The 15,598-nt window shown below is 55.8% G+C and overlaps 6 protein-coding genes and 1 non-coding gene across 7 annotated transcripts; 3 read left to right on the plus strand and 4 right to left on the minus strand.

Moving 5' to 3' along the window:
- The first annotated feature begins 1,399 nt into the window (after positions 1–1,399).
- Positions 1,400–3,977, plus strand: N657DRAFT_315280 (MFS general substrate transporter). Its single transcript, XM_062786765.1, has 3 exons — positions 1,400–1,958; positions 2,025–2,692; positions 2,751–3,977. The coding sequence occupies exons 1-3, from the start codon at positions 1,573–1,575 to the stop codon at positions 3,866–3,868; spliced, it is 2,172 nt and encodes a 723-aa protein (XP_062650419.1). The 5' UTR covers positions 1,400–1,572; the 3' UTR covers positions 3,869–3,977.
- A 1,899-nt stretch (positions 3,978–5,876) lies between these two features.
- N657DRAFT_654951 (uncharacterized protein) lies at positions 5,877–8,774 on the minus strand (the record flags this gene model as incomplete). The annotated part of the gene is made up of 2 exons (XM_062794546.1): positions 5,877–6,656; positions 6,690–8,774. 2 exons carry the CDS (start codon positions 8,772–8,774, stop codon positions 5,877–5,879), a joined length of 2,865 nt encoding a protein of 954 aa, XP_062650420.1.
- A 1,663-nt stretch (positions 8,775–10,437) lies between these two features.
- On the plus strand, positions 10,438–11,571 carry N657DRAFT_670620 (uncharacterized protein; the record flags this gene model as incomplete). The annotated part of the gene is made up of 4 exons (XM_062795550.1): positions 10,438–10,454; positions 10,913–11,113; positions 11,180–11,396; positions 11,452–11,571. 4 exons carry the CDS (start codon positions 10,438–10,440, stop codon positions 11,569–11,571), a joined length of 555 nt encoding a protein of 184 aa, XP_062650421.1.
- Positions 11,572–11,900: 329 nt separating this feature from the next.
- On the minus strand, positions 11,901–12,464 carry N657DRAFT_567658 (vacuolar ATP synthase; the record flags this gene model as incomplete). The annotated part of the gene is made up of 4 exons (XM_062788535.1): positions 11,901–12,041; positions 12,111–12,248; positions 12,311–12,346; positions 12,408–12,464. 4 exons carry the CDS (start codon positions 12,462–12,464, stop codon positions 11,901–11,903), a joined length of 372 nt encoding a protein of 123 aa, XP_062650422.1.
- Positions 12,465–12,963: 499 nt separating this feature from the next.
- On the plus strand, positions 12,964–14,727 carry N657DRAFT_315440 (uncharacterized protein). The gene is made up of 2 exons (XM_062786767.1): positions 12,964–13,313; positions 13,377–14,727. Exons 1-2 carry the CDS (start codon positions 13,053–13,055, stop codon positions 14,619–14,621), a joined length of 1,506 nt encoding a protein of 501 aa, XP_062650423.1. The 5' UTR covers positions 12,964–13,052; the 3' UTR covers positions 14,622–14,727.
- Positions 14,728–15,169, minus strand: N657DRAFT_315435 (uncharacterized protein). Its single transcript, XM_062786766.1, has one exon. The coding sequence runs from the start codon at positions 15,062–15,064 to the stop codon at positions 14,834–14,836; it is 231 nt and encodes a 76-aa protein (XP_062650424.1). The 5' UTR covers positions 15,065–15,169; the 3' UTR covers positions 14,728–14,833.
- Positions 15,077–15,147, minus strand: N657DRAFT_t49. Its single transcript has one exon. It is a non-coding gene; the product is annotated as a tRNA-Gly (tRNA).
- Positions 15,170–15,598: the final 429 nt, after the last annotated feature.

Below are 15,598 nucleotides of genomic sequence, written 5' to 3' on the forward strand. Positions count from 1 at the left end.
CAGTACAGGTTCGAGGATATAGCCTGTTCCGAGTCGCTGAGAAGACTGTAGCTGTGGTGATGCACCGCCAACACAAGCAACAGCCGGAGACAGGAGAGAGCCGCAGGTGCAGAGGGCGGGTGTGTGCTTGACAGCTGTCAGCGGTGCCGGGTGGCGTTTGACAGTCCAGCCCAGCCCTCTGGTATCAGGACAAAGGGAATGCGACGGATGCGGGTCTCAATGCGGCCCCCTTGCCCAAATCCTTGGGATTCACGACAGCAGTTGACGGCAGTCGCACGGAGAGCAGCGCAGCGGAGCGGACGGCAACACAAGGGGCGTCTGGCGGGGAGGCGAGGGGGAAAGACGGTCACGAGAAGCAACCAACAAAGATTCGCTGACCGTCAAGGAATTACGGTAATTGACGCACACAGTTGTTCCCAGCGTGCGCAAACAGTTTGTCGTCGACATTGGGAAGGAACCAGCAAGAGCCGGCCAGGGAGCTAGCCAGCCTTGGTCTGGTCCCCTGACTCCCCGCCTCTTTCTAGTCCCTGTCAGCCGGTACATGGAAGCACCCGACGCCTACCGAAACCCGGGGGTAAGGTACTTGGGTGGCTGGGTAGGGCTGGCAAGGCTCAGTGACGGACGGAGGGGCGGCATTGAAAAATGCCGACCGTGGGTTTTCGGGCGGGGAACCTCGACGGCTGCCCAGAGGAGATCGGCTGGCTTCCAGCTGGCAGCGGGCCATCAATACAGGGCCATGTCCCATGGAGCAGGCGGTCACTATCTCGGGACCGAGCTGTGCTGCCATGACCGGCTGACCAAGCCAGCGCTAAGCCTCAAATGGGGCTATCTGCTGGATTAGGCGGCGCAACACAAAAACGGATAGAGCTCCAACCACGTGTGCCACTTCCAATAGGGAGGGGCCCTGTTGCGACTGGTAATTTTTGTAGAATCCACTTATACGGCTGAGCGAGGGGTGCAACTTCTCCGATGGGGAAATCCATGAAAACCCCAATCCGATAATAAACATTGTGCCCTTCAAGGTTCACAATATTGAGCAGATATGCCACGGAGCTCGTAGAAGCAACAAGCAGCACAGCTGAGAGCGAGATGTCCGAGCTGCCAACTGTTGGGATGGTCCGGATAGATTACCGGCCAGGTGATGCACGAGATTGCTCGTCTGATGTGCAGTTGCTGCCCTTAATCCTGAGTTCCGTGGTTGAGTGAACAAAGCCGCAGCTTCCATATAGCACAAGCCGTCCGATGTCTCGCACAAACCGGCCCCAAGTGCTGGTCACTTCTGTGACCCAGCGACCATTCCTCTACACTCGCACAAAAAACGGCTCCGAGAACCAGGTCGAGTTTTTTATTCTCTCTATCTCCATTGCGTGGTGGACTGGTTACAACTCCCCAGCTGTTCTTGCCTTCCGAACGATATAAACAGGTCAATCTCACACAACTCCTTTCTCCGAGTTACTCTTTTCTTTCGCAGTTTCGGTTCCGCTGTCGGCCGCTGTAGAGGCACTTCCGCATCGCACCTCGCCTGACAACAACCTGCAGCGGACGGCGCTGGCCGTGCCGGATCCTGCTGCCATGCCCGCCGGGTCGCAGCAGTCCCTGAGGTCTACCGGTAGCGGCAGCGGCCAGTCGACCCAGGAAGTGCGCACTGACAGACAGCCCGACGCAGGCGATCATGGCGATGCCGAGAAGCTGTCGCCCTCTCAGCCCCCGCCGGACTCTGGTGACGGCGAGCTGTTCAAGCCGCGAAGCGTCCGCTTCTGGCTGACCCTGCTGTGTAATTTTCTGGCCCTCTTCCTTGTCGCTCTGGACCGGACAATCATCGCCACCGCAGTTCCCCGAATCTCGGACGAGTTTAACGCCCTGGGTGACATCGGCTGGTATGGTTCCTCATACATGCTCACTACGGCATGCGCCCAGCTGCTCTTCGGCCGCCTCTACAAGTTTTATGACATGAAGTGGTACGTCACAATATCACCCTTTGTGCTACGTCGACTGCTCAATGTCACTGACATAGCACCCTGCAGGACCTTTCTCACGAGCATCATCGTCTTTGAGATCGGATCTGCCATCTGCGGTGCGGCCGCGAACTCGACCACCTTCATCGTCGGCCGTGCCATTGCCGGTCTCGGCTCGGCCGGCATCTTCGCGGGCTGCCTCCTCATCATGATCCCCATGGTCCCCTTGCACCGTCGTCCGGCGTTCCAAGGCATGTTTGGCATGGTATTTGGTCTGGCTTCCGTCATGGGACCCTTGATAGGTGGAGGGTTCACTGGCGGCGTCACCTGGCGATGGTGCTTCTACATTAACCTGCCAATCGGCGCTGTGACCCTGGTTTTTATGGTTCTGTACTGGAATCCCCCAAAGAGAAAACATGAGCCGGCCAAGTTCACCACCCACGTCAAGCGGCTGGATCCTCTGGGCATGTTGTTCTTTCTGCCGGGCGTCGTCTGCCTCTTTATCGCCTTCCAATGGGGTGGCTCGACGTACGCGTGGAATGAGTGGCGCATCATCGTGCTGCTTGTCGTCTTCGCAGCCTGCATTGTAGCGTTCACTGCCGTTCAGATCTTGAAGCCCGAGACAGCCTCAGTACCCCCAAAGGTGTTCATGCAGCGAAGCGTTCTGTTCGGCAACGGATTCACCTTTTTCCTGGCAGGGTCCATGCTCATGCTGGTCTATTACATGCCAGTCTGGTGTAAGTGCTGATTGATTACAGATTGAGACCCCCCAGACATTGACTTACTGTATCCTAGTCCAAACTGTCAAACAAGTCGACCCCCTGAAGTCAGGCATCTACACGCTCCCTCTCGTGCTGAGCCTGGTTGTTTCTAGCATCTTGTCTGGCGGCATCACTCAGAGGATTGGCTACTACGTCCCTTCGATGCTGGTCTCCCCTTCGGTAATGGCCATCGGCGAGGGTCTCTTGACCCTGCTCAACCAGGACAGCCCAACATCGCATTGGGTTTGCTTCCAATTTCTCTCTGGTTTTGGGCTGGGTTTCGGCATGCAAACGTCAGGCCTTGCCGTTCAAACTGTCCTGCCGAAGGAGGATGTCCCCGCTGGTATTGCGATCAACTTCTTCGTCCAGCAGCTCGGCGGCGCCGTATTTACGTCGGTTGGGCAAGCTATTCTCACCAACACGCTGGTTTCACAACTTTCCGGTCTCCCGGGCGTCGACCCACACCTTGTTGTCAATGAAGGTGCCACCAAACTCGCACACCTGGTTCCTCCAGAAGAAGTCGGGCTGATCATCAATGCCTATAACGACGCTTGCCGCAACATCTTCTTCGCCTCCATGGGTCTGGCCTTTGCCTCACTATCCTGCGCATTCGGAATGGAGTGGAAGAGCGTCAAGAGAAACAAACTCAAAGTGGACGCGTCGTCCTCGAGCTCCAATAGCAACAACCTCGACAGCTCGACGGCCGGAGCTAAGCCGGGGATGCCCTACTTTGAGGGCATCAAGGAGAACAGAAAGCGCAAGTCATCCGGGGGCAGCCGCAAGTCAAGGGGCCCCGGGAGGAAGGGCGTCCTGACCAAAGCACCTCCTCCCGAGAGGAGCAGGAGCAGGCCCTGCTCGAGCACCATGCTGAGCCAGAGCTCGGGAGATAAGAAGGACAATGATAAGGAGAAGGACAAGAAGGAGGACAGGAAGGACGACAAGAAGGGCGATGACAAGGAGGACGTCAAGAAGGACGACAAGAGGGAAGAGAAGACGGACGGCGACGAGGAGAACCAGAAGAAAGAAGACAATAAAGACGATAAGAACGGCCAGATGAGTAATGAGTCCCTGGCGGGTGCGCTGCGCGACTGGGTTAGGTACTCAATGGCGCAAGAGGCCGAGGAAGAGGAGCCCCAGCTCGGTGGGTTTTGAATGGGCGTTAGCAGCAGCTGGATGACGGATCAATGGCATTGGTGCGGTATGAACAGCAAACGGATCTTATTAGGCACATTCGGCATGTCAAGAGGACCACCGTTACGAAACGACTGTTGCATGGCTTTATCTTGCAGAGGCTTTCGGCGTTTAAGGGTGTTGCATCTGGGTTCTCTTTTCTTGTGTCGGCAATAATAGAGGCGGAGATATCTATGAAACTAGCACCCCTTTGCGATGGGTCCAAGTTGATGACTAGTGGAGGAGCGGATAATCCTTCTGTGGTCACGTTCATACAAAAAGATTTGTTTGTTGCCAGCACACAGGAGCGCTTTTGCTTGTGCCCCTTCTCTTGTACCTATGTTTACCTTGGGTATGCAGTTTGCCAAGAAGCAATTCGTCTGGCCATGTTCACTCCGCCGACCCCGAGATAAGATATACACAACTGAGTCCATCACCATAGAGGCAGTTAACTTATTTGGTTTCGTCCCTTAGGCAATGCAGGTGCCACAGTGAGAATGCCTTTTCCTCACATACCTAACTGCCAGTCTACGATTCCGACCTACCTAGGTACCTATCCGCAACCAGGTCAGGGACATCGGGATTTGGCGTGAAATGGCTGAAGTCGGTTGTCGGACTCGGGAGTCGGAGTCGGTGATTTGCGAAATAAGACAAGACAGAACGGTACGGGCATTCATCCGCGGTTACACTACACTACTCTCCTGTCGGCAGTATGGCATTGGTAGTGCTGCTGTCGTGGCTATACACACCTTGAGTATTATGATGTACTTGTGTCACTTCTCGTGCTTTTGAATGTGATGGAACCTCCCCGGTTGGTCTGTCAGTGGTAGGAGGTCGGTGGTGTGGGATTACCCCGTCTCGCACATGCTCTCCCGCCTCCTCTTGGGAGTTGGGGAGTAGATCCTGCTCTTCCAGATTCATCTGAGCTCTGTTAAGATGTCATCTTGGGTATTGTGGTTGAATGTAAGAGATGTGCTTGTTACTGGATGGGAAGCTGTGTGTGGGTGAATTCTGGCCCAAGGAATAGAGACAAAAGGGGTGTGTGGATGTAAGACAGGTCAGGTATGCTACTTTCATTGATCCATGGATGGTATGATCAAGTGTTGCTCGTAGCCAATGCCCCCTAGGGCTCACTCAGAGGACGTAACGGCGATGGACTACTTGTGGGAACAGAATGGCCTCGGAACCACCACCCTTTTCGATGAGTCGCCGAATACCAGACGACATTGCACATCACCAAGCACAGTCGGTCCCTCTGGAGAGCAAGCCACCTTGAGCACTTTGCAAGGGTTTAAAAGCTTCTCTGTTTGGCATGTTTGCTTCACTGTATATCCCACCCAGACGGGAAGATCTCAAACTCCAAACGTGAGCGCGACCAAATCATCGCATTCTGGCCCACGCTAACGACATATTTTCACACACACGAAGTGACACATATATCATCGAAGCCGGACAAACAAAACAAGATCCTTAGCGGCCCAAAACGAGGAAAACACCGGTTGAAACCCCCCAGTCCAGCCCAATCCAGTCCGGTCCAATCCAGGCCCAGAGTAACACCCTAACCCCGTCACTCCCCCCAACCTTTGAAGAGTTCCAAGCAAGACAGAGCCAAAGCCAAACCTAAGCTAACTTGAAAACCCCTGCACCCGCCTGCCAGCCTATAGCACCATAGGAAAACGCTTTGACATCCTCTTTTCCGGACTTGCCTGGATATCCCGTCCCCCCGAAGAACACCATCAAACGCCGTGGACCGCTCCAATGAATCCCAGATTAAAAGTAAAGTATAGCCATCTAACCCATTTTCGAGCCAAAAGAAAAGATGAGAAGGGCGGAGGAAACATCCCCGTCCAGCATAGAGACCATCGCCTGCATAAAATGGTGTAGTGACCGAACCGTTGCTGAGAAGACCCCGTTGGACCTCGTTACCCAGACCACTGTCTATATATCCTTACACTAACACACTGCCGTTCTCCGCCGATGTACTTGCCGTCTATGAGCCTGGCACAACACTGGCTTGCGTGGGAGAAGCCTGGGTGGCGATGGGTTTCGTGGGGGAAGTGGCTGTCGTAGCCGTTGCGGCTAGCGCCGCCGCCGCCTCTTCAGCCGGAGTAGCGGGATCCGGAGGAGCCTTCTCCACTACTGGAGAGCTCCCAGCCGTCGTAGTCCCGCCGTCCGTGCTCGTGGCAGACTTGGGAAGGTCATCCGCACTACTTGACACGGCTTTGAGCAGGCTCGTCCCTACTGATGGAGGCCGGGCGGCGGCGGCCTTGCTCAGCCTGTTCTTATAGTCGCTCAGACTGAGCTTCTTCTTAACCGGACTTGGCGTTACCGCCGCGCCGCCGACGGACGGCGGGCCAAAGAGGCCCGGGAAGCCGGTGGCAGAGAACGGCGACTGGACGGTGACTCCGGCAGATATCGGTGTCGAGGCAGTCGAGTGGGCAAAGGTGGGGTTTTCGAACGCTGGAACGGGAGGCAGCTCTACTCGTAAATCGGGTGATTTGTGTTTGACCAAGCCATTTGTTGCGATACCCCCGCTGGCGCTCGTGATCATCGGGGACGCTGGTCGCGCATCCGACATTGGGTGATCTTTCGACTCGTCTGCTGGAGAACCAAGACTCGAATCCTTATCTGCCTCTCTGATTGAGGCTGGTGAGGAATGGAGGGCATGCCCATCGCTGCGGCTGTCCACGGCCATGGCGGCGGGCATTGTCCGGTCCACGGCCCGCCGTTTAGCACGCTCTTCCTCCTCTAGACGGATATGATGCCAAGTCTCCAGCATCCTTTTCCGAAGGCAGGATCCTACCCTCCGTTTCGGAGTCGCAGTCTCGCTTGCGTGATCAGGGAAATCTGTCTGCACCGCAGCGTCACAATAGTTGGGATGCAGCACGACCGAGGCACGACGGGAACGAGCTGGCGCAGACCCCGTTCGAGACCTAGGCTCTTTCAAGGGACTCGGATCGCTTGGCGACCTTGACTTGACTCGTGAGGCTCCAGCCCCAGCATCGACATAGCCGCTTCCAGAAATCGTTTGTGAAATATTGGGTGTCTGGGTCGCCGTGCTGGACTTGAATGCCTTTGCCTGCGAAATGCCAGTTCCATCCGAAGCGCGTTTTCTCTTGCGTTGCGGATGCTGTTGCTGCTGCTCCATGCGGCGGAACGTGTCCTCAACCATGGCGACCTTCCTCTTATCCCGATCGGTGGGTTCAGTCAATATGCCGAGCGTATCAAACGAACCCTGACGAGCTGTTGGGGTCATGTCTCGGCTCGGGGGTTTGCTCCGGGAGGAGCTGGACACGGACCTCCGGTCATGCTCGGGAATGTCCTCTAAATGGCCCTCGCTAGGGGCCCGGCTGTTGGCGGCATGCCCCGTGCTGGTTGGGGATATGGCATGTTGTGCTCTCGGCTTGCGTTTCTTGCTCTTGGGCGGATTTGAGCGTTGCTGGGTCTTGGCCAGATAGTTTCTGTGAAACCGCGCAAAGGCACACTCTGGACCAAGGTTGCATGCACAGCCTCCATGCTCAGAGAGGATGAGATGAAGCCAGTTGGCATATTTTCGATAGTCCGCTTCCGTCGCTTCGGCATGCGCGTCCATCGTGTCGTCGGCGAGACCAAGAAGTTGGAGGACGCGCGTCTTTGTCTGGGTCGGAAATCGAAAATCCCAGGGGATCGTGATTTGCTCCTTTGCCTCAATCTTCCGGTCGCTCACCAACCAAAAGTGGTATTCACTGCCGGCTGAAAGATAAGTTTCAAGGACTGCGTTTGGCTTGCAGCTCCGTCGCACGAAGCGAGCCTCTGACCCTTCCCTTCTCGTGTCGATGTAGAGTGGTAGAAGAGGATGGAAAAGGACAAACGGGAGCGGCGCAGTCAGCTCGGCCCAGCGATTGTCGGCATCGGCACAATAGTTCGCTTGAAAGCCAATTTGGCCGTTAACTTCCATGAGCGGGACGTCCTTGTCGATTGGCGAGGGCGCTTTAAGACACTGCCACTGGACGACGGTCCCCAACGAGATGATCTTGCTGTTTTGCTCAATCTCTGGCCTGACTGCGATCGACTCAATGTCGGAGGGGAGAGTCTGGAACACGTCGCTGTAGGATAAGCCTGTCTCGTTCTGCAACTTTTCTGGGTTGTGGAGCCAGGCCGTCATGGTATTGGACACCTGGAGCCCCGCGAAGCTATTCGTGTTGACGATCTGGAAGGACTGATCGTTGTACGAAGACAGGAATCCCGATGAATAATTGTGCAGTTCGAAGTCATCGGGAAGATCGGGCGGAGTTGTCGCGGGGCTCAGCGGGTGACCATGAGCGGCCTTCGCATTCCCGTGGGAAGGACTGCGCTTCGGCGCCTGTGAGCTAATGGACTGACTCGACTTGTGCGAGGTTTTCGCCTTCTTTGCGGGATGGGACAGGTCATGGGGGCCCATGTGCTTCGTGCTTTCAGACGCTCCGTGATGGATGCCATTTATTTGCAGCTCTGACGGCTTCGGCTTCTTCTTGTGACTCTTTGACGATAGACGTTTCGGCTTCTTGTCAGCTGTCGGGTCGGCGAGTAGCAGAGGCATTCTTGCTCTCTGATGTGCGATGGCCCGCTGGTGGTCCAACGGCCGAGGGTGGCACTGGACGCAGAAATGCACAAAGCTATCTGCGCAAGCCTCCTGGATATTGTCTGGGTAGTAGCACTCAATGTGCTGCCATGTGACGCAAGTATCGCAGAATATGGTGTTTCCGTCATCCTCAAAATAGTCGCATATGCATTTTATCGTGTACGGCTCCTCCTCTGGGGTATCCTGTTCTGGAGCGACATCGTGAACGGGGACCGCACTCGCAAGAGAGGCACCGGGCTGAACAGGAAGCGCGATCGATGTCGGCAGCGGCGGCGGCTTGTCTGTCATAATCTTTGACGGCAGGCGACGGCCGGATGACGGAGAAATTGTGCGGACGATTTATCTAAGCAGTCGGACGGGCATGCTTGTCGCGCGTCTCGACGCGATTGGTCTCGAGCTGTGTACGTCGCGAGGGCCGGTCGAGACGACCAGAGTATCATCCGCACGGGAGATTGGGGTGTATGCGACGCCGCACTCGGCCGCGATTCTGCTAATCGTCTCAGTTGACTCGTCGGCTCGGTCAGAAGTCGACAGGATTTGGTGGTGGATGGAATGTCGTGGTGAGATCGAGGAGCGTTGAAGGTAACAATGGATTAGCTTGGTCTGCCAACGGGTCTGGTTCGTCTCGTTGGCGTGTCTGGCGCAGGCGGAAAGATGAAGGAAGGCGGGTTCGAAGGTGGTGATCGTGACGACAGGCGCGGTGAGGACGAAACACGCAATGGATGAGATGGGGAAGGGAGGTGCGCCTCGAGGACAAAGGAACTCGAATCGACTGGGCCGAGAGCTAGAGGCAGGATTGAAACTCAAGCTTGGTACCCGAAAAGGTCGACAGCGGAAGGGAGGAATGGGCGACGCGAAAAAATGGGATGGAATAAAGAGAGGCAGAGTTTGAAGGAGAGGGTCAGAGTGGAAAGAGCCATGCTGCAAGAGGGAGGGGGCCCACAGCACGACTTCCAGGTTCGACGAGAGGAGCGCTCCTGGTCGGCGCCATCTGCCTGAGGAACGGGCTGCTGCAACTCGGGGACCAGGGTGTTGCCCAGAGAAAACGGAGGGGTGCGCCAGAACGGACCAATGAAAGGTATTGGCTCGGCTTTCGACTCTAAGCCCTAGGAATGAATTTAAAACGGAGGCGAGAAAGCTGAAGTCGACCGGTCGCCTTGCGCCGCGCTTCTTCTTTCCTTGCACCCTGCTCATCAATTCTCGCAGCGCGAGCACTCAACATCAGGTGCCTTGGCAGCAGTGGGCGTTGGCTGCTGCGCGAAAGGTCGGATGAAGTGTGAGACTTCTGTCAGAACGGAGCAGGGTCTTTTGAAGGGTGGGCAACGGAGACTCGACGCTTGATCGCGATTGGTAGACGAGAGGCGAAGGTTGTCCGGTTGTCGGTTGGCGGTGCTGCGCAAGATGACCTTCACCAATCCGGGACGGACCGTCAGAAAAGCGGAGCATTCGACAAAAGCCGGCGAGTATCCATATTCGAACGCCGAAGAAGAACAGAGAGATTCGCAGTGACCGTCAGCAGTGAGGCCTGCTCGCACCTCAGGGTTAGGAAGAGGAAGATGGGAAGAGGCCAGACGGTAAGTAAAGTGACGCCCATAGTTGTCAAAGCGGTCGTCAACCTAGGAGGGGAAAAGGGGGATGAATAACAGGTTTGTGGAAGGATAAAGAGGAAGTCAGAACAATGAAATTTACATGAAAGAAAATGTTGATGAGACTCGGGGGAAGCCAGCACGAAAGTTGGTGGAGAATGTTGTTCTGCGAGGCTGGGACTCAGCGAGGATCTTAGCGCATAACGTTACAGTTCCTATCTGTGCGTAAGGCAGTACACGTGTATGGCGGCTGTCAGCGCTGCACGGATACACCGTTCTTTCGCAGAAGGTTCTAACTTGCGACTTGAGGATCCGAGTCAAGCGCGTGTTCTGATATCGATACAAGTCAAACCTTTTTGTTTACAATGTCGGATGCACTGAAGTAAGCTTTAAGGCAACAACGTCCACATTGGATCGGATAAGGCATGAAGGGCATCTCCAGATCAGTCCAACTATGTAATCCGTACACCGTACTGGATCTCCGGTCGGCCAGAAAGATTTATTGGCTGGATTACTATCAAAGGATCCACTATCGCTCACATGATACGTCAAAGCACGCAAAGCAAAGTGTGGCCGGCACATGGCCTTGCTCCAATGACGTCCGTTTGGACACTGCAGTGTGGCGGGTCCACCCACTTAGCAGCCTCCGCCGACCGCCGTGCACTTTGATCCGCCGTTGGTATCGTTGTCATCGCCATCGCTTCTGACACCGCTATCGAACTCTCACTCGCTGGTCCTAAATCGAATCGCGTTAGGAGACAGAATTTGCGTAGAAGAGGCAGATTACTGCACCTTCTATCGTTCCTAGAAGGGACATAACGAATACCCGATTGCGGTTAGCATGAAGCTCTCCGCAATTGTCCTCGCGCTCGCGGCGAGCGTCAGCGCACGGAACGTCTTCCGCTACGAAGGACAGGCCCTCGTCAGACGCAACGACCTCGATGTGCCTGGCCAGAACCCGCTCAAGTTTTGCGAAGCCGACCGCGAGAAAGACATCATCACGATCGAGGAGGTCATCTTGACGCCGAACCCGCCTGAAGCGTAGGTTGCATTCCCAACAACAGCCAGCGGCCTAGGACCAGACCTTGATTGTCTTACTTTTCACAGAGGCACGACCCTCGTCATAGAGGCCAGCGGCACGGTAAAGGAGACGATTCTCGACGGCGCATACGTGAACCTGGAGGTCAAGTACGGCTACATCCGCCTGATCAACACGCAGGCCGACCTGTGCAAGGAGATCAAGAATGTGGATCTCGAGTGCCCCATTGAGAAGGGCAAGATCTCCATAATCAAGTCTATCGACCTGCCCAAGGAGATCCCACCGGTATGTCTACCCCTCCGGTCTTTTGACGTCAAGAGGGCAATGATGCTGACAGCAGACAAAGGGCAAGTACAACGTCCAGGCCGATGTATACAGCAAGGACAACGAGCACATCACCTGCTTGACCGCCACTGTGATCTTCGGCCGCAAGTCCTTAGGCGGCATCCTAGACCTTTAGGGCGCTGAGCGGCTACTGCGAACATGCGGGTTGGCCTGGGACTGCAGTTAGCTGGCGAATCAAGACTGTAATTGGCATGCGTACATAAGAGAGGGCTCGGATCAGAGCATAACGGCTGTTGTTGGTCTTTGTTGAGTTAGGTGTTGCGTTGGTTGATTCGTTTCTGCATCTCTCCCTCTCACAGCATATTGAAGGCACACAGAGTCCCCGAGGTTGGCGATAGCGGAGTACAGGACATTGCATTGCGTCGGTATCATCTGCTGAATAAGGCGTGACTGGCTGAACGTAGTGACTTCCAGGTTCCCTCGCTGTCTACTGCATCGAACCCGCTATTCACCAAACAGCCTCCGGACTCTCCGCAAGACGCTGTCCTTCTCCGGGTCGTAGGGATGGTCTTTGCTCGGGATCTCGAGCACGGTCGGGAATGCTTGGGTGTAGGTATCAATCCGGTGGCGTATCCTGTCGGCAATCTGCAGTAGACGATGTTTCTTAGCCAGGGTCCCAGCCCGAAAACTCTATATAGATGTAACGTGACGAACGTGCTGGTTAATCAGGACTATCCCAATGTCCTTCCTCTCCGTCGTGAACCTGTCGAATGCGGCTTCAATAGCGGATGTGTCCGTCTTGCTGTCTACCACCAAGAAGTTTTTCTGGTTGTCTGGCGGCGCTGTGACATGCTATCGGTTCCGTGTTAGGCTATCGAGGAGATCGGGAGGGAAGCAGGAAGGGGGATACGGACGCCAATGCCAGCTAGAAGCAACCCCGTAACAGAGTCCTATAACCCAGCGTAACTATGAGAAGACATCTCAACAGCCGGCGCAACAGAGGCTGCGTACCTCGTCTCCAATCACTGCCAGGAACTGCCTGTCGCGGAAGTCGGTTTGCGACGACATTTCGGCTGCCGAGAGTCGCGGAGGGAGCAATCGATGGCGGGCAGGATGATTGCCGAGCGGGCTAGCAGACTAAACGAGCACAGCCAGTTCCGAAAAATAGTTGTCCAGGGCAGTTTGCTATGACGGCCTGTCTGGTTTCCAATGTTCGGGTCTAGTCCCGTGCTGAGCCGTTGAGGTGACGCCGTTAGGAGGCTCTGACCAACAAGGCCGGCGGAGGCGGAGCCACACTGAGACCCCCACCGAGCCCGCTGCGCCCCGCCTGCCGACCCCGTTCCGTCATGGATTTCCGCTTTCAGCTCACCAAGCTCAGGCAGCGCGGTGGAGCCGTTGCTGGGTATGATTCTTCCAGGCATGCCCCGTAAACAATATCTCAAAAGATTTCGCATCATCACCAACTCGCATCTCCGCATGCACCCAGCTGCGCGTCCACAAATGACGAGCTTGCAGCAGCACCGTGGATGACTCGGTCAACAGGCAATCTGAACTGCCTGCTCATTATCATCTACTTCTCACCCCGCATCCCAAGACGAATACATCGAACAAGAAGAATTTGACTGCGTTCGGCGAAATCCAACCCTGACCAGCAACATGCCTCCACGACCACAACGGCTTGTGAGGCGCCAGCCTCTTACCGAGAGACTACGCGCTATGCTCAACCCAATGGACTTATACCTCTGGCTGTCCGAGGAAATACAAACCTTCAACTGGGACTCGAAGACATTCGGCACACGATTCGGGCTCGCGGCTAATCTCATCTTTCTTGTCGCGAGAGCGAACGCGGGCAAGACCCCCGATGCCGTCGACGATGTGTTTGGAGATGCTCCCGCTAATGACTGGTTCACCCTCATGGTGAGTGACCTGCTTGATGTGCATCTTTTTGGGGACAATGGCTGATATTTGTGATGCGGTTAGGCCAACTTCCTCCAGTGGATGCTGATCTCCATTTCCGCTCTCAACGCATTCTACACAATGACACGATCGCGCCACTACCGACTTTTCGAGATGAACGTCGAGGCAGCAGGGCCGGGCACTCCGTCGGCGCAACGAGTTCGGGTCGATTCGTCGCCTGCCGCATCGACACCCCTTCGCCTTATCCAGGACATTCTGAGCCCCGAGACGGCCGAGCAGCGAGCGCACCCCGACAAGACGCGCGACGTGTGGGAGATGAAGGTGTGGGATCCATACCCGGCGACGCTGCGCATGTTTTGCCTCTTCAGCCCCGGCCACGTCCTCATTCACATGCTATTCCTCCCCTTACAGACCTTGGATCCGCGCCCGAGCGTTAGTGTCTTCAAGTGCTTCATGTTGCAGGTGATCCTCTCTGCGCAACTGCTGCTTATGCACTCCCGCTTCTCCCAGCAGAGCAAGGACACGGCCATTATTCAGAAGGAGGTGATGCACGAATATGACGTCAAATACGTTCACCCGCGGCTCCACCCCGTGGTTCGGGAGGTGTCAATACAGGTGTCGATCAACGACGGGAAAATCGACGAGGAGGAAGTGACTCTCGGAACGCCCTCGACCCTGATTCGCCGGTCCTTCCAGACACACCCAAATCCGAACTACACAAGATATGTCAACCCCGACGCCGGACAAGTCCCGCAGGCGAGGATCATGTCTCCGCAGCCTAGGCCAATGTCACCCAGCCCGTTCACCCCCTCAGCCAAGCCTCGGGCCTCAGTCCCTCCGTCCTTCGCTGCTCAGGTACAGCAGCAACGACACTCCGCCCTCCGTCAGAGCCTCCCTCCCGCATTATCATCAGCATCCGCGGGCGGTGATTCCGTCACGACGCCCTCCGTCGTATCAAGAAGCACCTCCACCGGCCCAAACTTCAATAGCAACCTCCCCCCACCCATTGCAGGCCTTGGCGGCAGCCTCGGGGTGTACACGCACATGAACTCGCCGCTGAGAAAAGCTACCAGTCTCGGCGACATAAACGGCTCCGCGTACGCGCCGTCGCCGCGCAACGGGCGCGAGATGGCGGCGCTCGAGCAGCGCGAGCTTGCCGAGCGCATGGTCCGCGAGAGCAGCCCGTTCAAGGAGAGCCGGCGTACGCTCGACCCCAGCAGCTTTGCGCACTCGCCTGAGAAGCTGGCGAGAGCGAGGGCGAATCGGTGGACGCAGGAGAGGTTCCCTAGTCGGAGGGCTCCGTTCTAAATCAAGGGAGCAGTTAGGGAAGGAAAAGGGAGAGGAATCAGTGGGCGACGCTTCCCGTTCAAAGGTGTATCGTACATGGGCTGGATATCAGGCGTTCGGCAACGGACATTTTGGGAGTTGGCTTTTATGTTTTATACTTGGGCATGTTGGGTGTTTTGGCGTCGACTGGGAAGTACACTGCTACCTACCGGGTTTGGTCATCTTGGGTGTCATTATACGTAACATATTGCATCACGGTGTTGTGCGACAGACATATTCCCCTGGAAGGAAACCTGAGTCAGCGGTGCTGTTTTCAACATGAAGCTCGGCGGCGGCGTTGGCACAGCAACCGGTGCTAGGTAAACAGTACGTTGATCAGGGGAACGCGAGAAAGAAAAGCTCAATCCGGATAGAAGGACGGAAAACACCAAACGAATAACAACGGGGGAGACAATCGCAAACATCAGAGAATAAGATGCGTCAGCCGCGAACCGAACACAGGGCCCATCGATGGCAACGACGGATCTTACCACTAAACCACTGACGCGGTGGAGTGTCCCAACAACATCGAGCGGAGACTCGCAACGCGTAGCGAGCGTTTGCGGTGGAAGGTAGTAGGGCTTGTGTTTATTGATAGCCGAGGCTGGAGGACTCCGTCAACAGCCGGCACAACATGAAGAACTCATTGGGGAAACGTAGAAAGCGAGGAAGGGAGCGTGAGTTTGGATCAAATGAGGAACGGTGGTCAGTTTGGTGGTCTGCCCTAAATCAAGACTGTCTCAAGGAGTTGCGGCACGCGTTCTTCCCCTCATCCTTCTTACCTTCCAGGTTGGATACGAGGCGGGCGATTTCGATGCCTGAATGTGGCTGTCCATGCTTGATTTAGCAGCGTTGCTTTCCTGTGAACGGTTGATGCCCTCCGTTCCTGACTGATGAATGGGCCAACCAGGACTTGGATCGAATGTCTTCGGCTGTGGAAAGGGAGGCAGGCACGCCCT

Source organism: Parathielavia appendiculata (assembly GCF_033297405.1).
Source record: "Parathielavia appendiculata strain CBS 731.68 unplaced genomic scaffold N657scaffold_3, whole genome shotgun sequence".
NCBI lineage: Eukaryota > Fungi > Ascomycota > Sordariomycetes > Sordariales > Chaetomiaceae > Parathielavia > Parathielavia appendiculata.